The sequence below is a fragment of the Silurus meridionalis genome, chromosome 17, assembly GCF_014805685.1.
Source record: "Silurus meridionalis isolate SWU-2019-XX chromosome 17, ASM1480568v1, whole genome shotgun sequence".
Lineage (NCBI taxonomy): Eukaryota > Metazoa > Chordata > Actinopteri > Siluriformes > Siluridae > Silurus > Silurus meridionalis.
Window position 1 is genome coordinate 15399240 of NC_060900.1, and position 23311 is coordinate 15422550.

Consider the following 23311-nt stretch of genomic DNA (forward strand, 5'->3'; position numbering starts at 1 on the left):
CAGTTGTATAAACAATATAATTGTAAGTCACTTTGGATAACGGTGGGTGCCAAAATGCCGTAAATGTATGTACTTATTAGGAGTAATTTCAATATTTCAATATTATTTTCCTAAATAGCTAACCATACTAAATAAGATAAATGCTCAGGGAAAATCATGGAATAGACCATAACTGGGTAAGTGAGCACTCTGACCCACCATTCTTCTACATTCTTCCTGACTTCCAGAAGAAGTCCTTATTGCTGAGCAGAGCCAGTGTACACAATAAATTCCTTAGGTACAGAGGCCAAAGGTGCTGATTTAATATTAAGCTGTGTAAATTTTGGATCCTCTCACTCTTTTGACTAAATGTACCACAGTGGTATGAATGAATATATCAATGTTCTTCTAACTGTTGCCTTTGGTTTACTCTTTGGCTACATAATTCTATATCTACAGTCAGATTTGTGTAAAGCTTCAAATTGACACGTTTATTGTAAAAGGTGATATGCAAATAAAAATTATATTATATGCAATTTATGTCCTAGAAAGGTTTAATGTATTACACTATCATGCAAATATCTGTGGCAAAGTGTAGTAAGAAAAAACAAACAAACAAAAAACAAAAAAACAAATGGCTAACACTTTTCTGTTCCCCTTCAGGAACTCGAGCTGCGTCGAACGCTATGGGAACGCTCCCATAGCGTTTCGACGCAGCGTCTCATTTCCTCGGGGAACTAGGGTTACGGTCCTAACCTAGAGACGTTCTTCAGGAACTGAGCTGCGTCGAAAAGCTATGGGAACGCTCCCATAGCGTTTCGACGCAGCGTCTCATTTCCTCGGGGAACTAGGGTTACGGTCCTAACCTAGAGACGTTCCCCTTCAGGAACTCGAGCTGCGTCGAAAAGCTATGGGAGCGTTCCCATAGCGTTTCGACGCAGCGTCTCGTTCCCTCGGGGAACTAGGGTTACGGTCGTAACCTAGAGACGTTAGTTAACAAAACCTAGCTAGCTAAAGCATGTATGCATTTGGGTAAATCATTAGGTAATGGATATACTAGCTAACTAGGATTGTTATATATAAACAATAGATATGTAATCCATGCAAAATATAAATTCCAAACAATTACACTACAGATATGCTTCAAATACTTTTAGAAGTTCTAAACTTCTAACTTCCTATAGACATATAAGCTTCACATATTATTAATACACTATTAATACATTCAATTATACATTTTTCATCCATAAACCTCAAGTACCAAAGTTAAAATAAATTAAAAGTGGATTTGTTGTTGAAATAAAAATCTGACAGGGACCTGAAAAATGCATACACAAACCCACACGATCAGATCCTGACAAGGACAGCAAAACAAGGACATTCATACAAATAAAATAAAAATAACAGATTTGTCACAAAGTAGGTATGTATGAAATGGTATGTCTTTTGAATATTATTTGCATAGGACAGGTGGTATTGTTTTCTTCTCTTGTTTTCTAATATCTTACTGTAAACACATACATATTTTGCCAGTTTCACATATTCTACTTTGCTTTTACATGATAACATCATGGCCAGACTATCAGCATAAATTCCCACAAGCCAGTGTAATTGGGAATGTGGAACTTGTTGGGTCTGATTGGGTGAATCAGCCATCAGTCAGTGAGAAAGAGAGAGAGTGTGTGTGTGTGTGTGTGTGTGTGTGTGTGTGTGTGTGTGTGTGTGTGTGTGTGTGTGTGTGTAAGCTGGAGGGTTGTGTTTGAGAAGCCACTGCAGGAGAAGAGTAGTGCAAAAGGGACCAGGCTTGCTGTCAGGATACACTCAGCTCCTGTGCAGAAAAAAATCCTGTGGTTCCTGAATGGCACTTATTGAGCTTATATTTGTTTTGAGTGGTGCTTGTGTGGTTCTCCTTTGGCTGGCACGTGGGTTAAAGATGATTGCTCCAAAGGTCTGCTCGATTTCTGGGAATTTCTTTACTTCAATGGGGAAATGGGCAGGTGAGGTCGTCTTTAATCAATGACAATAGAGCACAGAAACCTTTATGCTGATATGTTGATGCTTTCACATTTCTATCTTATTCTATGCTTCCTTTCACTCACAACTGCATAAGTGTTGGTGCTTAAAAAAGATCAACCAAAGAGAGACTTTGGTTAATTGAATACATTTTATTTATTATAAGGATGGACACTTCAAGACATATATTTGACTTATTCTCGGCAATTCTTGCAATTGATTACAACAAAAGAGAAATGAACAAATGCTCAGTCACCTTACATGCCCTGTGACTTATTGATCTGAATTTAGGAATGCGTCACCATCACCCCCCTTCCCAACATTTCCTACAGTCTATTTTTATTCCCAAAATCACGAGTTACTGTTGTACACTTTAACATAATAAGGTCTGGAGTTACATTTGCATTATTTCTAAAAGTAAGAGCCTCCACTGATGTGGAATTCCACATTGAAAATGCAAAACCTGTTCCCAAGCTTTGTTTCTTCAACATTTTGTACTAAAGGCAAAGAAAAAAGCCAATTAGAACACTATGTTCCAGGATGTATAATTATACAATTTCCTTCCCCTTGAGCTTGACAAGATCAATTTGGTATGTGTGAGAATAGTTTGAAATGTCACTTTGTGTGTGAGTTTCTACACATTTTAATACACCAATCTGGTTTTATTTTTTCCACTTGCTGAATTGCTTATGGAAAGCAGGAGAAACCCATTTATGAAAAAAACGCGGGGATTATTGGGCCACTCAAACAAACAAACAGGGCATGTTTTTGGAGAACATGCTGAACAGCTCCTGGCTACAGTGCTCCCTGATCCTTTATCAAGCATCTGGGCACACAGTGTCTTCTCAAGTACACACTGTTAAAATAAACACACACACACATACTGTTTTTTACGTATTAGGTGGACTTTGCCTGGTAAACAAGTTGTACCATGGTTTAAAGGTACCCACCCTTCCCCTTGTGCTACAGTGATGCTACAAATATCAAAAAATCTAATCAGCTCTGAGGAAAACAAATTTCACTTCAGAATTACTTTACACAAATTTAAACAATTTATATAAAGACCTGACATTATGGTTGTATATGAGGACCTGCTCAGAATGTCCCGCCTTCTGACAAAAGTAGTGTTTGTAAGGACATACCGGCTTTATCAGGACATTGGTTTTAACAATACACAAACAAGACATCACACAGTATTGGAGGGACAGGCATGTTTTATTGGCCCTCTGACACACACAAAGACTTGACAGCATGGTGCACTATCAAGACATCAGTGACTTAAAAGAACAAGTCCTTTCCTTGTAGTTTTCGGGACTTCTTTTTAGAGTTTTTTAGTCTCTGCAAAAATATTCATAAACAAACGAACCAAAAAAAACATTAGAAATGAAATCTGATAACCAAGATGTTTAGATATTTGAATGTTTAGTGCATGGTGAAATCTCCAAAAAGCTCAGTGTTATATAAAGCTTGCTTTAGCAGGTGCCATGATAAAGAGATAGTGTTATTCAATCACTAGTCATAACGTTATAAGATCATAATGTTATGCCTGGTGTGTACATTTCTTGATGGGAACTCCAAAGCTTTTTCTACGTCGCTCTGGAAATGGGAGTTTGCTATTCCCATAAATGTAGATGGGACATCGACAGAACTCAATTGTATGGATGAGTGTATGCAAACATATAACCACAGACAGTAAGTGAAAAGAGGTATGATGGCAGAGGTTTGTTTAGGATTATAAATAGCAAATAAATGTGAATAATGTTACCTTTTGTAATATAAATTCTTATTGCTAATTAATATATTGAAAAAAGTGTCCTGAAAAATCCTGAAAAAATTATAACCTTAAAAAATGCAATGCAAACCACATCATTTTCCTCTTCTGGTGTCCGATTGCTTCACTTACCTGTAAAAAAGAAATCATCATTGAGAGTACATTAGCAGTGTGGACTGACATATTATTATGGCGATCTGTGCTGGTGTCTTCAGGGAAGCATCCAAATTCTCAGCATCAGCCCCACTCTCAGAGTCACTTCCATCACTGCCATCAATGTTGAGTTTATCTTAAAAGCAGATGCAAAAATTAATACTACAGTATGTTTCGTTTGTAACTAAAAGCTCATCGATTTGAATCATAACATTAAAGATTTTCACCAATTTATCTTGATGCCTTAATACTAGCCTAATTCTACACAGGACATATCAAGGACTCATCATTTTACAATTTAAATGCATACCTTTAATTTCAATGTCTTTCAAAGCTGAGGTGATAAAATAGCAAGGTTTTTGTATATTCTACTGAACAGTAATATGATATACAAATTATCAATATAAAACTTTGTCATATTTTCTTTTTGTTCAAGAACTGTTTTGGTTATTGTAAGATACTGTACAGTACATACTTAAAAACATAACCGAAACAAACTCAGTTTATAATTATTTAACAGAATTTCTTATGACAAAAATAATGTCTATCAGGCAACCTTACTTTTTCTGTCTTTTCACAAAGTTCGTTTGAATCCTGTTTCTTAGGCTTAGATTGGTCCTTTACGATGGTAATCTAAAATAGACAAAACTAAATGCTTTTATATGGACCTGTCCAGGGATATTTTAATGGCTAATACCTCCCTTTAGGCTGGACACAAACCAATTAGATTCTCAAACCATTTTTGGTTTAAACATACATTTAGCTTCACTAATGTTTCAAATTTACGCTCGCATTCCACTGACTATCTGATGTACGGACAGCAGTAAAATATTGGAGTTATTCCAAGCCTGGCTGTAGCGTCTTCTTAACCAGGTTAACACATTTAAGGACTATCATTTGGACATAATTAACAATATATATATATTTTTTTCTTTTCATAATCTTTTGTCTCTCTATTGATTTACACCCATATAATTGACACCCTGCAATATAATAATAAGCATGATGCCTTAAATATACTATTTGGGTCACTTTTGTTCTCATAATATACAATCACCCAGGTCACATCTGCTATTTGGTGCTTCTGTAACAAACCCTTACCTCTGAGAAATGAGGAAGTACAATATTCAGTAAGACTACATCTATAAGATGCAAATTTTAGAGAAATTAATCTAATAAAGTATATGGTGCCCATACAATAACTTTATAAAGTGAAGTCCCTCGAGACCAGGTTTCTGTCAGACACTATACACACAGCTGATGATGTACATTGACTATCACATTACAACAAGGTCCCCATATACCCAGTGTACTGCTAAACCATGTCTGTTACATACACACGCCAATAAACACAAAACACATGTAAATCACTAAAGCCCTGATATACAATGAAACAGGTCTCAGCCATACACACTACATACAGATTTATAAGATATAATAAGAGCTCAATATAATTTCACAACCGTAAATAAGTATATATTACCTGTTTACTGTGTTCGATGATTGCCAGGGTGTCTGCTGTTGCAAGGTTGAAGAGGTCTTGTGTTTTTCAGATGCAACCTATAAAGATGTTATAACAAGCTAAAACCTTGGTAATATAAATAGATAAAAGTAACATGTAATGATCTATTGTATCTACATGTATAAGCACAGCCTCAATAATAACTTGCTTCTCCAAGGCCAATCAGAATCACCATAGTTGTATGTAATCTCTTCTACAGGGTTAATGTTCCTAGTTGCAAATAAACACAGATGAGGCTTTCCCTCTACACTGATGGTTTTCATTTTGCTGTTTGGATTGATAGTCATCATTGACAAGTCTCCCAAGAGAACCATCTTCTATGGTAGCATCAACACTGGAGCATGAAATAAATAACATTTTATACCCGTTATCATGTTCTAATCAAATGCATTATATACAGACAAAACAATATTATACATACCATAAGAGTCCTCCATTGAATCTGAATTTCTGTCTCCGATCACATTCAGGTTTGCTTATTAGTTGTCCTCTGTATTCCAAAAGAAATCTCCCTCATCAAAAGGGACTGAACTGAATACTCCACGCCCTGAATAAGAAAAAAGATGAAATATTAATCCAGTCGTGAAATTCACACCAGTTTTATCCTGATGCCCTGTCTGTTAATGAAAGCAGTCTAGGTCAAAAGGAACATAGGATGGCATGTGTGAATGGACCCTTACCTTTATCTGAATTTATATATTTCACATCGAGTCCAGGTTTGTCTTTCCCAGCAGATGTGTAATACGCCGTCTCCTGCTTTGGATGTTCTTTTCTCCTTCTGCGCTTCATCTCAGCCATGTTAAAATGATGCTGTTCTTCCCCACAGAAATGAGTGTTTATTTAAACTAAAACCTTAAAGTGTAAATATAAGTGGCGTTTATGTAAAACATGTCCAGTGATCGAGCATGGGACAATGCTGAGGAGAGCTGGGATTTAAACTCTCCATCACACTGACACTCAGAGATATCAGGCTTCTGATGTGTTCATTCTGCTTTACTCCTGACTACAGTATTACTGAGTTATGAGTGAAGAGTATCAGGGGTTATTTACACCCTCACAGTGATACAGCAGTGTTTACACACTGTACCATCATCTCTATCTCACACTCAGACCCTCACCACCGCACCAAACTCAGTCATGTAACTCGAGGATGCGCGCGCGGCTATCAGATAGCGGCTAGCGGCTATCAGCACTGACTATTATTAGCTAGCATCCATGCTAACATACAAACATTTCCCCTTCATTTTAATTCGGCCAAACGCACTAAACCCAAATTGATACAGTGCGCATTCGGTACAAGATTTATCAGTAATTAGTTATTCAACTCAGGTTTTAAAACTAACCATTGATAATAATGTTGCTAACTAGCCAGCTTTAATTTATGCCTTCTTAAGGCTAAATTCACCCCAATCTCCAGATTCCAATGAAATATTTCTTACAATATTAATTTACAACAAGGAACCGAGCTCTTGGAATATATCAATAGTCTATTAATTAAGTTTATGAACTTAATAATCATACCTGGCTTTTAAAGGGCTGGATAATGGCTGTTCAATGTGTTGGCAAACCGAGTCTAGTGAAACTCCGCCCTTAAAAGGAACACGTGGGATAATTGACGTAGGTCTCAGCCAATCAGAGAACGAAAAAATGGCAATCAGCGCTAGCCAATCAGAAGGCTCAAATTTTCACACGTGTGAACGGATTGCAGTACCGGCTCCGGGCTACAGGGGCGCACTACGAAATTCCAAAGTTACACTGTGTTAAGTCAGTTTCGGGTGTTTGTGGTATAAATGGACATGGACTGAAATTTTGAATTTCAGCTCCTCTAGTATAGATATATACAGCCACAGTGCGGGAATTATGAGGACACCTGTCCTGTCCCCATAATCCCAAATGTCCCCATAATGTCGTTACGTAATCAGGTCAAATGTCCACATAAACCACAAAAACCAACACACACACACACACACACACACACACACACACACACACACACACACACACACACACAGATAGAGTCTGTCCTCTATTATGTTCTGCCTGTGTGTTTGCATTTATTTCAGTGTGATGAAATGCTGACTGATAAATGCATATCATCCTCTGAATACTTATTAAACAAATAAAAATAAATTTTGGCTACATGCCAAATCATTAAGCCATGTCAACCGCTGATATGGAAGATATTAAATCATAACAAAATTGACACATATGGCAATCTCTTTCAACCAAACCACATAAGGCTGAGCAACACGTAATCTAAATGGAATTGTGGAAAAAAGCATTGACCCTGTGAGTTCAAATCCCAGCGAGCTGCTCATTCATGTACTCGAGAAGGCCCCATAAACATGAATTGGTCATTTGTATCCTGTTTGTCACTTTTGAAAAAGCATAAAAATTAAGCGAATGTAAATGTATGTGTGAGCATTTAATTGTGTTAAAGGCTTTGCTCAATGGACCATTTTTGATTCACTTATAAGTAGCACAGTCTCTTAAGTGTTAAGATACTAGGTCATTGGACACATAATAAATTATAGATATCTATATTGTGGTTAGCTTACCACTAAGACGTCATCACCTGGCAACCAAAAAGCAATTATGTATTATGAGAGCAATTTCGAGTGTGTGATTTATGTGTCGTTTGGTTTTATGTTGCCAAGTTATGTTTAGTATTTTATTATTGTTATATAATCCTAATTATTTCTGTTGCAGTCATCACTGGAGGGTCAGGAGGAATAGGAAAAGCTTATGCAGAAGAGGTACCATAAGTGCTTAGAAATTTGCAGTCCAGTTTTTGAAACACTCCACACACTATATTGATTTATTACAGTTTCAAATAATTTTCCTACAAATGTCATTTCTAAATTTCTTCCCAGTTTGCAAGACTTGGGCTGAATGTGGTGATCATTAGCAGGAGTAAAGAGAAGCTTGACAAATCTGCAAGAGACATAGGTGGAGTGCCTGTGAAGGGTTTTAAAATGTTTACATTATGTTTTATGTCCAATAGTATATAAATCAGTTTAACCGGTCTTGGATCATAATCATGTAAATCTTTAGTGACTTCTGCCAGTCTATAAGTGACTCAGGACATTACAATCCAGTATATGTAAGTGCAGTGTTTTGTGCTAGTGTCTGGCCTCCAATTGACTTGTCTCCTTTTCCCAGCAGAGATTAAAATGGACAGAAGCATCATGGTCATAGCCGCAGACTTTACAAAGGACAATATTTATGAAAACATTAAGGAAACTATTAAGGATTTGGATATCGCTGTTTTAGGTTTGTTGGCTTCAACCTAACATACTTGAAGAGCTTGATGTGAGAAATATTAGTGTAATCAAATTCAATCTAATCTATTTTAATTGTTTTTTTTGTGTTGCAGTTAACAATGTGGGAATTCTTCAAAATGTTATACCCTGCAAATTTCTTGAAACAGTTAATATGGAAGAGGTGAATTTGATTAACCTCTTTGATTCACCTCTTTGTTTGTTTGTTTGTTTGCTTGTTTTCTAGAAATATATATATATCAGAAAAATATGTGGCATTGAATAGTATGTAACCACTTTGCCTTATTATGTCACTACTTGTTATTGTTAATTCAGTAACTATTTATCTTATATAAGAAGATGTCTTCTGACTACTTTGTTTGGCCCACTAGTTATTTATTTGGATTATAATTCTGTATTGCTTGTGAGGGGTATTAAATAACTTTAAAATAACATAGAGGCTGGAAAGAGAGAAAAGGGTAGAAGGGTGTAGAAAGAAAACCCAAAATGTTCAAAATAAACAAGTTATATTGATAGCATAGCAGTAAATCACAACAATAATTAAGAAATGTTTTATCATGCTGTTGTTCAATGATCATTGATAAAATGTTCATATACAAGTCAAAATGCTTGACTTGTATATGAAATTTTGTGTGTGTGTGTGTGTGTGTGTGTGTGTGTGTGTGTGTGTGTGTGTGTGTGTGTGTGTGTGTGTCTGACACATTTTTATAAAAGATGCCTACGTTTATTTAGCAATTATAACCTGTTATATATTCTCTCATAGAAAATTCATCAAATGATCAATTGTAATGTCAAAGCAATGGTCAAGGTATGAAAACTCAAGTCAAATTAAATCAGTTCTTTTACATTGTATATTAATAGAAAGCTATATGTTGTCATAGTTGTAAGTAAGTGGCAAATTACCTATTACATGTACTGCATATTTAAAGGACACTTGACAATTGCCCTTTTTTTTTTTTTATCAGTACAGATGTGCCATATTGTCCTTCCTGGAATGGTGAAAAGGTTAGATAACAGGTTCTGTAACAGGCTCTGCAAATTTAGTTTCATAGTTGTGGTCTCTTAATGACAGCGTCATTGTATCTGTGTTTCCCCAGAGGAGGGGGCATCATCCTCAACATTTCATCTGGCATTTCCAAAGTTCCATTCCCCCTGTACACACTATATTCTGCTACAAAGGTTAGTATAAATATTGTACCTCAGTTGAATGTGTCAAATTATTGTGATTATATAGGATTCAAACAATCTTTATATTATATGACATTGTTTGATTGCAACTAGGGTTGCAAAGGGGTAGACATTTTCTGGGAAATTTTAGGAAAGTTTCTATGGGAATTTCATCTGGGCAATTTTGGAAATATTCAAAGTTGAAAAACTTGAAAGTTACCAGGAATTTATATAGATTTATGGGAATTTATTAGAAATTTGGGGAAATTATTAATACCTGTATTATATACTAAAACAAATATAAACATTTTGTTTGGTCATAAGATGACATCCATGCAAACTAATACAGATTTATAAAATTACATTTTTGTCTTTAATTTAATTGTTAGTAAAATTTTGTGGTTAGTACTAGTACTTTTTACTTCCTTGTGCAGGTTACACACATCACAAGGAAGTTATGTCTTCTTCTTCTTCTTTCGGCTCCTCCCATTAGGGGTCGCCACAGCAGATCATCCGTCTCCATACCACCCTGTCTTCTACATCTGTCTCTTTCACACCAACTACCTGCATGTCTTCCCTCACCACATCCATAAACCTCCTCCTTGGCCTTCCTCTTTTCCTCCTTCCTGGTGGCTCCATCCTCAGCATTCTCCTACCGATATACCCCATGTCCCTCCTCTGCACATGTCCAAACCATCTCAATCTCACCTCCCTCACCTTGTCTCCAAAACATCCTACATGGGCTGTCCCTCTAATAAACTCATTTCGAAAGCACAAGGAAGTTATGTATATATGTAATATTTATGTAATATACGTGACATGCGCCACAATGGACATTTCTTTTTACATTATTTTGTGTGCAGTATTCAAGAAATGATGTTTGTTATGTTAGGAAGGAATGCACAGTGCATGTAGAAGTGTGGCCTCAGTAGCCATGCAGTAAGTGTAATGTGCGCATGTGATTGATAAATGTGTAGGGTAGCAATTCAACTGAAATTTAATTAAATCTGGTTGTTTTATCCAAGATTGTTTTAGAAGACTTTTTTTTTTTTTACTACATTTAAGTTACCTGTTATTGGCTAACCTATGCTTTTGTCAATTTCTAGTTTATTCCCATTGATTCCCATTAATTCTCATATAATCCTGTTAATTCCCATGGAAATCTCCAGTCATGAAAATGCTCATGATTTTGCAAGCCTAATTGCAACACAATAAACATGTATGGAATTGGGTATTTAAAAATTATTAAATTTGATAAAGGTAGCACCAGAAAGTAATAAATGTAATAAATACTAATGGATTCATAGACCATGTGCTTATTTTTATACTATGTATTCACAGAACTATGGTGGTAATTACAGATAATTATATATGGATATATCTGTTGTTTTAAAATTTGTCCTTAAGCTAAAACATGTGAGGTCAAGTTTCTATAAATTCATTAATTCTAAATTATATTATGTTTATATAAATTTTTGCAGCATTTGCTATCACCTGTATATTTACAATAATGTTTGGATCTCCCGCAGATGTTTGTTGAGACATTTTCACGAGGGCTTTCTGCTGAATACAAATCCAAAAGAATTCTCATTCAGGTAGATCTTCAAATCAATGAAAAGCTCAATGCATTTCCTCAGTAATAGCTACTGTGCCCTAGACATAAAAGCACAACCCATTTTTTTTGTTTGTTTGTTTCTTTTAAGTAACATTTATAAGGAAAAAACCCTGCATTGTTAGCATATGAATCAAGTGTTACATTTATACCATTGTGATTGAGGACCTGGTTCTTCCAGAATGTGTCTCCTTTTGGGGTCTCCACTGCAATGACAGGCTATCAGAACCCAAGCATTATAACATTCACTCCTGAGGCATTTGTGAGAAACTCCCTGCAGTATCTTAAAGCTGGAGAACAAACATATGGCAGTGTCACCCATGCAATCCTGGTAAGGAAATTTTAAAAAGAGTGTTTTTGGCCACTAGTGAGGAAGAATACATGCTAAGACATGTTCATTTGTTCCTGATATTGGCACTATTGAAATTCTTACAGTTAGTCCAGATTAAATCATAAATGTATCTCTTAGAAGTAACAGGTTGTGCCAAATCTGCATTTTGTATTTAATTTTTATTGAAATATATCCTTTATTTTGCAGGGCTGGATTATCCAGGCAATACCAGAATGGCTTCTAAGAAGAGAAGCATTTCAAAATAGCTTTCAGGAGTATGTAAAGACACAAGTGGCTGGCTGAGAGCTGTGATTGTGAAATATCCTTTGGGTAGTGCATATTGTGTTTTTTATTATAGTAATTGTAGTTTGTAGTTTGAAAGAAACTGTTTTGGGAAGTTAAAGAAAGTGTCTATTAAAACTAACTAAAACTAAATTTACTACTGCCCTAACATGGCAAAATCTCAGACTAAACTTGAACTAGCAATACTATACAATGTACCTTCTATGTGGAAAGACAACAGAGCAGAATCACAGTCGGCCTCTCAATTGGTCTCATGATAAAGAAGAAATACAATACAATTTTATAACAGAAACCTTTTATGCCGTGTCTGTTTTAAGGCAAATTGCTCATATTATTTTATACACAATTGATTCCTAAATTGGAAACAGTGTGGGAATATTTAAAATACATGGCTCCATCTAGTGGGCAAACCACCTCTCAGAAAGTATATGAATTATACAACCCCAAATCAAAAAATGGTGGGATGCTGTGTAAAATGTAAATCAAAAATAAAAAAATCTCATCAGTATCTCAAAATCTCATGATCTTCTATATTTTATTCACATCGGAACAAAACATAAGTTTTAAACCTAGGATATGTACCATTTAATGGAAAATATAAGGTCATTTTTAATTTGATGGCTACTGCACTTGTCAAAAAAGTTGGGGCAGGTCCATGTTTACCACTGTGTAGCATCCCCTATTTTTTTGATAACAGTCCTTTCATATGACTGGGAAAACCAGTTGTTGGAGTTTTTGTGAAGGAATGTTGTCCCATTTGATGCAGGGTTCAAGCTATTTAACAGTCCTGGGTCTTCTTTATCATAGTTTTCATTTTGTAAAGCCCCAAATGTTTTCAATTGGTAAAAGTTCTGTACTGCAGACTGGCCAGTTTAGCACCTGGGCTCTACTGTGAATTCAAGCCATCATCCAGTATTGATTTTTGTTTTGTCCCTTGTAGATTTGCTGGTGTGATTGGGATCATTGTCCCGTTGCGTGACCAAATTTTAGCCAAGCTTTAGCTTTACTGTTCCATAAATCACCTGTAACTTTGCAAACTTAAGCCATGCTGTCATGTTCTTTGTTGAGAAGAGTCTTTCCAAACAAACCTTTTCTAATTGTACTGTCATGAACTTAAACTTTTAACATGCCTGAGAGTCTGAGATGCTGAGAGTCTGAGATACCAATAGTCTGAGTTGTAATTCTTGTTTTTTTTTTGCCAATTCTATGAGCATTGTCTTAAATGTTTTCCACACGTGAATAATGTTTTTTAAATTGTATACCTTCCCAGATTGAAAGGCAAGAAAAATTGCTTTTTTAAGTTACCTATGTCTTTGCTTCCTGTCATTGTTTAAAAAAAACAATAAATCCTGAATGCTCCAGACCAGCAAACTTTTACATTTTTATAGAGATGATTACACTTGCTGATGATCAATTAATCAAGGGAATTTAATTAGCATATTCCTATATAAAAGAGTAAAGGTGTAGGTGTAAATGTGTACTTAGTTTTAACACATGGCCGCTTTATTTTTGCAAAATAAATAATGACACTGTGTAATATTTTATGTGTTGTTCATCTAAGGTTGTATTTACCTAATTTTAAAACATGTTAATGAACAGATATCCTTTATGTACTAATACATTAAACCATGAAAATAAAAAAGGCTGTACGTTATTTTTCACATGAATGTGTGTGTGTGTGTGTGTGTGTGTGTGTGTGTGTGTGTGTGTGTGTGTGTGTGTACACAAATGTGAGTCAATTAAGTGTGTGTCAAACATGTAGACAATTTAAATAACCCGGACCTGTGAATGATATTCATTTGGTTGTATTAAATAATGTGTGTATAAAAGCAGTATGTATGAACCCACTCCTTACAGTTTTATGTGCAAAAAAACACGATGATTAAGATGGTGGTGTTTAGTAAAAGGTTTTAAATAAATAAAAGCTTAACTCCGAAGTGAAAGTAGTGAAAGAAAGAAAGAAATAACCTGCTTTGTGAACATTTGTCCTGTAGAGGACGCTCATTAGCTGCAGGTCTGTAACTTTTCAAACTACTACTACTACTACAAACCTTTAGACTGATTGGGGGATTTAAAAAAAGCAGACCCTTTTCCTTGCCAAGTACTTCATTTTATATATATATATATATATATATATATATATATATATATATATATATATATATATATATACAGTGAGGAAAATAAGTATTTGAACACCCTGCTATTTTGCAAGTTCTCCCACTTAGAAATCATGGAGGGGTCTGAAATTGTCATCGTAGGTGCACGTCCACTGTGAGAGACATAATAATGGTGTGTGGTGGGCGTTCTGGCGCAATATGGCTGCCGTCGCATCATCCAGGTGGATGCTGCACATTGGTGGTGGTTGAGGAGAATCCCCCCTTCATATGTAAAGCGCTTTGAGTGCTGCAGAAAAGCGCTATATAAATGTAATGTGTAATGTGTAATGTAATAATCTAAAAAAAAAAATCCAGAAATCATAATATATGATTTTTAAACTATTTATTTGTATGATACAGCTGCAAATAAGTATTTGAACACCTGTCTATCAGCTAGAATTCTGACCCTCAAAGACCTGTTAGTCTGCCTTTAAAATGTCCACCTCCACTACATTTATTATTCTAAATTAGATGCACCTGTTTGAGGTCGTTAGCTGCATAAAGACACCTGTCCACCCCATACAATCAGTAAAAATCCAACTACTAACATGGCCAAGACCAAAGAGCTGTCCAAAGACACTAGAGACAAAATTGTACACCTCCACAAGGCTGGAAAGGGCTACGGGGAAATTGCCAAGCAGCTCGGTGAAAAAATGTATACTGTTGGAGCAATCATTAGAAAATGGAAGAAGCGAAACATGACTGTCAATCTCCCTCGGACTGGGGCTCCATGCAAGATCTCACCTTGTGGGGTCTCAATGATCCTAAGGAAGGTGAGAAATCAGCCCAGAACTACACGGGAGGAGCTGGTCAATGACCTGAAAAGAGCTTGGGCCACCGTTTCCAAGGTTACTGTTGGTAATACACTAAGACGTCATGGTTTGAAATCATGGATGGCACGGAAGGTTCCCCTACTTAAACCAGCACATGTCCAGGCACGTCTTAAGTTTGCCAATGACCATTTGGATGATCCAGAGGAGTCATGGGAGAAAGTCATGTGGTCAGATGAGACCAAAATAGAACTTTTGGGTCATAATTCCACTAAAAGTGTTTGGAGGAAGAAGAATGATGAGTACCATCCCAAGAACACCATTCCTACTGTGAAGCATGGGGGTGGTAGCATCATGCTTTGGGGGTGTTTTTCTTCACATGGGGCAGGGCGACTGCACTGTATAAAGGAGAGAATGACCGGGGCCATGTATTGCGAAATTTTGGGGAACAACCTCCTTCCCTCAGTTAGAGCATTGAAGATGGGTCGAGGCTGGGTCTTCCAACATGACAATGACCCGAAGCACACAGCCAGGATAACCAAGGAGTGGCTCTGTAAGAAGCATATCAAGGTTCTGGCGTGGCCTAGCCAGTCTCCAGACCTAAACCCAATAGAGAATCTTTGGAGGGAGCTCAAACTCCGTGTTTCTCAGCGACAGGCCAGAAACCTGACTGATCTAGAGAAGATCTGTGTGGAGGAGTGGGCCAAAATCCCTCCTGCAGTGTGTGCAAACCTGGTGAAAAACTACGAGAAACGTTTGACCTCTGTAATTGCAAACAAAGGCTACTGTACCAAATATTAACATTGACTTTCTCAGGTGTTCAAATACTTATTTGCAGCTGTATCATACAAATAAATAGTTAAAAAATCATACATTGTGATTTCTGGATTTTTTTTTTTTGATTATGTCTCTCACAGTGGACATGCACCTACGATGACAATTTCAGACCCCTCCATGATTTCTAAGTGGGAGAACTTGCAAAATAGCAGGGTGTTCAAATACTTATTTTCCTCACTGTATATATATATTCACTCGAAACAAGCATAAGAAACGCATTTATACTGTAATTTGTGGTTAAACATACACAGAAATTTTCAGAGATAGTTAAACATAATCAAAATAAAATGCATTAGAGCATTTGTGTCTTTCTCCTAATTTGAAGGTTGTACGATAGAAAGTCATATAATATAGAAAGTTAATTTATATGTCAAATTTTTTTAATTTATAAATTCTTTAAGCGGGGAAAGCTTTTTAATACAAAAGTAGTATTTGAAACCATGAAGAACAAAGTCATCAAAAACAGGTAATGTTAAAATAAATGGTCACACCTCAGCTGGTATGAATAAATTCAATAAATCCCCTGTTTGGATATTCATATGTTAAATTAAAGAAGGTACTAAATTGGTGACTATACTGTGAGCAAGGGCCTGTTTTTTAACAATTCAACAATGCAGCTGTGATAATAAAAATAAATAAAATGCAATACTTCACGTTTGTCTCAAAAGATAACCAAAATTGGCAAAGATGAAGAGATTTTGTCTCGACATTTTCTTGCATCAGACTTGCTTACAGTTTTAATAAGCTTTGCTTGTGTGGCCTGACATCAAGGGGTGCAAATCCTTACACACATAAACAGCAGGCAGATGGGAGAGGAATGATTGTTTACTGAACCTTCAATTCCCTAAACAACTGCTCAAATGACACCAAACTCTGGCAATCTAACACAGAGTTTATGCTGTTCTCCCACTGGTAAATATTTAGTGTAATAAAAAAGTCATGGCTATTTTTCCCATGGACAAAGACGTCATATACACAGTCAGGATTCCAAAAAAGAGCCTTTGCTATCAATTTGTTCCCTGACTCAATTTGTTTGGCTTCTGAAAACACTTTTGAACATAAAATAGAAACATCTAAATAGAAAATGTCTGACACAACCTTTAGGAAACATTTAGAAGCACCCTCAGCCTGTTTCTATGTGAACAAAAGCATGTAAATCTTTAAAGATCTGATATATGAAAGTTATGTTTAGTTTGAACACATTATTCAAATGCAGACTTTTACAAGTAGATTTTCCACGCGATTTTCTTTCACAGGATTTGTTGATTTGCACTGATTAATGATTCATTTGTAGTCATCTGTATGTTTTTGTATGCTAGTTCATACATGATTGCACATGAGTTCTACACATTATACGTCCTGTATTATTTTTCTCTTCAATTGTTGTTTACATGGTTTCTACACATACTTCATTTATTACCAGATGTAATTTCAATGTAAAATTGTTTTTTTATTTCATGCCATTTCTACACGATTTTTAAAAAATGATTTATTAAGGCATATACATGACTATGTGTATTTTTTCCATCAAGGCATTTCTTAAATATTTCACTCCCCTTCTTTTCTTTATGGTGCTACTATGTGACATTTCTCACAGTTTCACAACATTTGTAAATGTTCTTAACTCGTAACTTCTTCTTAACTATTACTAGCCCTCCTGATTACTAGTACTATCTCAGGCCTTGTGTTCACCTGTGGCTCAGTCTGTTCTTCATATAATTCAGAATACAACTGTTTGTGATCAGTTGGTGGAATTTACACTCATAACACATTCTATTACTGTTGGCTCCTTTAGCAGTTCTGTGCTTGGATTGTATTTTGCCTGAAAAGCCTCGGCCAAATGAATAAATGTACCATCTACGTAAATAGAGTTTGAGCCTAGAGAAGAGTAAGCAAGCTGTCACAGCATGAAAGTCTAGAAAAAATAAACGTGAGCTTTGTCTACATTTGGTAATTGTAACCGTCCAGTTAAAAGCCTAGTATACGTGAGTGTCAGCAGTGGGCGAGAGAGCTTTATTGTCACGCTTGTGGTAATCATTTAAGGCTAAAATGAGCAGCTGGAAAAGTGATCTCAGCCTGGAGGCAACTTTCTTTTGGCAGGAGGTAGGAGAACTAACCATGATGCCCCGATCTGAATAGTTTTGCAAGGTATAAGACTGAATGGGGAAGTTTCACATTGGCAGTAAAAAGTCAATCACTGCAACCTGGGCCTGAGGGCCCTTCTTAATTACACTGCACACGCTTTTAATTTTTAAATTTTAATTTCCTAACAAAAAGAAAAGTGGAGATATTTTCCAAAGTGTCTGGCACAAAAAAGTTAAGTGGGACAATTGTGAACCTTCTGTATACTTCTCTCCTACACACACACACACACACACACACACACACACACACAAGCATGCTAAATTACTTGATTTCTGTGCTTAATTTTGTTGTTGTTGATTTAAATGGGAGGTTATTTACATGACAAGCTCATGATTTTCATTTCCACAAACTGGAGTATGGGATGACCCACAAGGTCCTTTTTCCAAAATGTAAAACCACTACACCCGGCTTTTATTACTTATTTTATTACTCTTATGGAAGCAAACAAAGTCCACTGTATTATACCTGTATCCACTGTATTACTACTGTACTAATTAGTTAAAACATTTCAATAAACAAATAGACAAAAAATGGTCAAATTAAACGTTTAAAAATGCATTCAGTAAAAATGAAGATTGGCCAATAATGATATTCAATTACTTGATTTAAGAAATTCAAACAATTTCATATAAAAAAACAACAATAGATTTTCATGGGTTTCATGGATGCTGAATAATTATAACCTCAAAAAAAAAAAATCTACATGTAACAAATGCTAGATAAACAAAAAGAACACAAAAAGTCTGATCTAAACAATTTGTTTGACCTTGTGGGGCTGACATGTAGTCATGTCTTAGATTCAGGTAAATTTCACCTTTTTACTATGTGTTATGACAGTTGCTCTGTTTATAAGCAGAAGCCTCATAATGAGACATGGCTCATTGGATTATCTGCACCACTAAGGGCATTCAGTACAAGCGATGCCTTCAGAGGACAAATTATCTAAAAAGACACAAGCCATGGACTGTTTACCATACCTCAGGTAAATGGTGCAGGATTTTGCCAGCAGGCCCAGGCCTTGCAAAGGCTATTACAGAAACTTAAATAATCACCCATTACAACAGTGATGAGTAGAAAAGCATTCAAAACACAAAATGCCAAACCTTGAGATGGATTGCCAGCAACAGCAGAAGGCTCATGAACTCCAATCCTATCAGACAAGAAGACCAATCAAAGACCGCAATGGGTTCACCAAAAACTCAACAGTCTTAAATCTGGGGAAAAAAAAAAAACAATTCCTGGACTTTTCCCAATTTGTAAAACTGGACCTTTTATTAGATGCTGAATATGTTTGTCATGTGCTTACTTACTTCCATCAATTCATCCATCAATAAGATTTATTTTTTAATAAAATCTGCAGTTTCAAAACAAATACATTTTTATTGCCACCACCCCTCTTAGTTACAGTACTTGGTGAATGTGTAAATAAATGGAGGGCCCTCTCTGGAAAAGCTGACCATGACTGACATTCAGTTATTGATGTAGGCCAGAAAAACTAAACAACTCAGCAGTACTACAGCCTCACAGTAAGGCTCAGATTTACAACTGACACTCATCATACAGAACAATTTTTCATATGTAGACATACTAGATCAATAGAACAAATGCTGTGTTTGGAGCTTTTCGTTGCCTTTATGTCTTGCATGACCTTTATAATATATTACTTCTGGCATTGTCTTTACACAAAGTATCCATCAATAAACAGAGTGTACTTTTCTTTTTTTATCATCTTACTTGAAAATTGTCCATAACTGTAAGGCACATTTACATATCCAGCACTTTGAAATCATCTTTAGAGAAACCCCCACCAGTTGGCAACTATACAGACTCAGGAAAAGCTAAAAATATCAGTGGGTAAATCTGGAACGATCACCAGAATTTCTATAAAATTGTTCAAAAGGCAGATTAGAATGCTTCTGTGCACACTAGCACATGTGCTCAAGTTTGTCAGCTGAATTGATGTGTTAAAAACTCAAATATTATCTATCAACTTTTATGTTTTAAAGACCGTCATAGCATACACTATTCTCCTGTTTATTGATAGCCATCAACACTTTCCCTTTCCATGACATTACACTTGTCGGTGTGTTTGAGGTCATTATTTTGTTGGAAAACTGCTGTTCGGCCCAGGTTCTGAAGGGAAGACATAATTTTCTGCTTAAGAATGTTCAACAGTCCATGTTTGAAACCATGTTTCCCTCAATGAACTGCAGCTCCCCAGTACCAGCAGCACTCATGCAGCTCAAACCATGATGCTACCACCACCATGCTTGACTGCAGGCAAGACACAATTTTCTTGGTTTTCCTCACCAGGGTGTCACCACACATGCTAGACACTATCTGAGCCAAACAAGTTGATCTTAGTCTCATTAGACCACAGGACATGGTTCCAGTAAGTCATGCTCTTGGACAAGTTGTCTTCAGTGAGCTAGCTTCAGAGCAGGCTTCCTTCTGACGCACAGCTTCTTTGATCGACTCTTGTGAAGCCTGTTCCGAATGGAACCCGTCTTGGAAAACCTCTGTATGACCCTGGCCAGTGTACTGTAACTCAGTTTTAGGGTGTTCCTAAAATATCCTAGGTTATCTTTGTGGAAAGCAACAATTTAAATTCTCAAATCCTCAAAGAGAGGCACTGAGCCCCCTGCTATCCTAGCTGTACACATATGACTCTGTAGCCACTTCCAACTCCACCACCATCTTCAAGTTTGCTAATCATACTGTTATGGTGGGCCTAATAGACAGCCTACCTACAGGAGATTAAAAGCCTGTAGAGATGGTGCCAGGAGAACAATCTTCTCCTGAACGTCAGCAAGACTAAGGAGTTAATAGTGGACTTGAGCACAAAGCGGGAGCAATCATACCAATTGCTAAAGATCAAGGGGCCCCCGTTGGAGAGAGTGGACAGTTTCTGGTACCTAGGTGTTCACATCACACAGGATCCGCCTTGGTCCTGTCACATCAACACATTGGTAAAGCAGGCCCGGCAGTGTCCGTTCCATCTGAGACACTTAAGGGACTTAAGACTACTCTCAGGTGCTAAGGACTTTCTACACTAGCACCATTTAAAGCATCACTTTCTGGTTCGGGAACAGCACCATGCAGGACAAGCGAGCCCTCCGGAGGGTGGTGCGGTCAGCTGAACATACCATCCACACCGAGCTCCCTGACCTGCAAGACATCTACCGCAAACATTGCTGGAACAAGGCCAGGAAGTTACTGAAGGACCTCATCCATCTCAACAATGGACTCTTTTCTATGTTGTGTTCAGGGAATCGCTTTCACTCCTTGAAGGCAAGCACAGAGAAAATAAGAAGGAGCTTCTTCCTGCAGGCCATTCAGAGTTTAAACCAGGAAACACCTAGCACCTAATCCGTGGACTTCTCTGCACCCTGTCTCCCTTTCCCTTCCTTGCACAATTATCTTGCACAAAATTTTTACTGATCTAATACATGATACAAATATGTATGGTCCTGTCAAGCAGACAAAAACATGAACATGATCAAGAGAACATGTGGCTTTGCATGATTACATGAAGTACAGCTGTTATCACTTAGAGTGTACTCACTTTTGTTGGCAGCTATTTTGACAATATTGGTTGTATGTTGAGTTTTAAATCTGAACTGCTATACAAACTGCATATTGACTGCTCTAAAATATATCTAAGTATAAATATAAAATATATATAAGTTAAATTTCTATAGTATTGTGAGATATATATATATATATATATATATATATATATATATATATATATATATATATATATATATATATATATACACATATACACAGTGAGGAAAATAAGTATTTAAACACCCTGCTATTTTGCAAGTTCTCCCACTTAGAAATCATGGAGGGGTCTGAATTTGTCATCGTAGGTGCATGTCCACTGTGAGAGTCATAATCTAAAAAAAAAATCCAGAAATCACAATATATGATTTTTAAACTATTTATTTGTATGATACAGCTGCAAATAAGTATTTGAACACCTGAGAAAGTTAATGTTAATATTTGGTACAGTAGCCTTTGTTTGCAATTACAGAGGTCAAACGTTTCCTGTAGTTTTTCACCAGGTTTGCACACACTGCAGGAGGGATTTTGGCCCACTCCTCCACACTTCACTAGATCAGTCAGGTTTCTGGCCTGTCACTGAGAAACACGGAGTTTGAGCTCCCTCCAAAGATTCTCTATTGGGTTTAGGTCTGAGACTGGCTAGGCCAGGCCAGAACCTTGATATGCTTCTTACAGAGCCAGTCCTTGGTTATCCTGGCTGTGTGCTTCGGGTCATTGTCATGTTGGAAGACCCAGCCTCGACCCATCTTCAATGCTCTAACTGAGGGAAGGAGGTTGTTCCCAAAATCTTGCAATACATGGCCCCGGTCATCCTCTCCTTAATACAGTGCAGTCGCCCTGTCCCATGTGCAGAAAAACACCCCCAAAGCATGATGCTACCACCCCCATGCTTCAAAGTAGGGATGGTGTTCTTGGGATGGTACTCATCATTCTTTTTTCTCCAAACACGTTTAGTGGAATTATGACCCAAAAGTTCTATTTTGGTCTTATCTGACCACATGACTTTCTCCCATGACTCCTCTGGATCATCCAAATGGTCATTGGCAAACTTAAGAAGTGCCTGGACATGTGCTGGTTTAAGCAGGGGAACCTTCCGTGCCATGCATGATTTTAAACCATGACGTCTTAGTGTATTACCAACAGTAACCTTGGAAACGGTGGTCCCAGCTTTTTCAGGTCATTGACCAGCTCCTCCTGTAGTTCTGGGCTGATTTCTCACCTTCCTTAGGATCATTGAGACCCCACGAGGTGAGATCTTGCATGGAGCCCCAGTCCGAGGGAGATTGACAGTCATGTTTAGCTTCTTCCATTTTGTAATGATTGCTCCAACAGTGGACCTTTTTTCACCAAGCTGCTTGGCAATTTCCCCGTGGCCCTTTCCAGCCTTGTGGAGGTGTACAATTTTGTCTCTAGTGTCTTTGGACAGCTCTTTGGTCTTGGCCATGTTAGTAGTTGGATTCTTACTAATTGTATCAGGTGGACAGGTGTCTTTATGCAGCTAACGACCTCAAACAGGTGCATCTAATTTAGGATAATAAATGTAGCGGAGGTGGACATTTTAAAGGCAGACTAACAGGTCTTTGAGGGTCAAAATTCTAGCTGATAGACAGGTGCTTAAATACTTATTTGCAGCTGTATCATACAAATAAATAGTTTAACAAATCATATATTGTGATTTCTGGATTTTTTTTTTTT

At 36.8% G+C, this 23311-nt stretch overlaps 1 protein-coding gene across 1 annotated transcript; it reads left to right on the forward strand.

Moving 5' to 3' along the window:
* Positions 1-1723: 1723 nt before the first annotated feature.
* hsd17b3 (hydroxysteroid (17-beta) dehydrogenase 3) lies at positions 1724-13769 on the forward strand. Its single transcript, XM_046872428.1, has 11 exons — positions 1724-1976; positions 8148-8194; positions 8312-8387; positions 8604-8711; positions 8815-8882; positions 9483-9527; positions 9690-9724; positions 9817-9898; positions 11416-11481; positions 11680-11829; positions 12037-13769. Exons 1-11 carry the CDS (start codon positions 1838-1840, stop codon positions 12130-12132), a joined length of 912 nt encoding a protein of 303 aa, XP_046728384.1. The 5' UTR covers positions 1724-1837; the 3' UTR covers positions 12133-13769.
* Positions 13770-23311: the final 9542 nt, after the last annotated feature.

Bases quoted from the DNA above. Each gene is read 5' to 3' on its own strand.
- hsd17b3 (XM_046872428.1), top strand. From the start codon at position 1,838: ATGGCACTTATTGAGCTTATATTTGTTTTGAGTGGTGCTTGTGTGGTT. The intron at 9,725-9,816 runs GTTAGATAACAG...GTGTTTCCCCAG, and splicing joins CTTCCTGGAATGGTGAAAAG to AGGAGGGGGCATCATCCTCA. The intron at 9,899-11,415 runs GTTAGTATAAAT...GATCTCCCGCAG, and splicing joins CACTATATTCTGCTACAAAG to ATGTTTGTTGAGACATTTTC.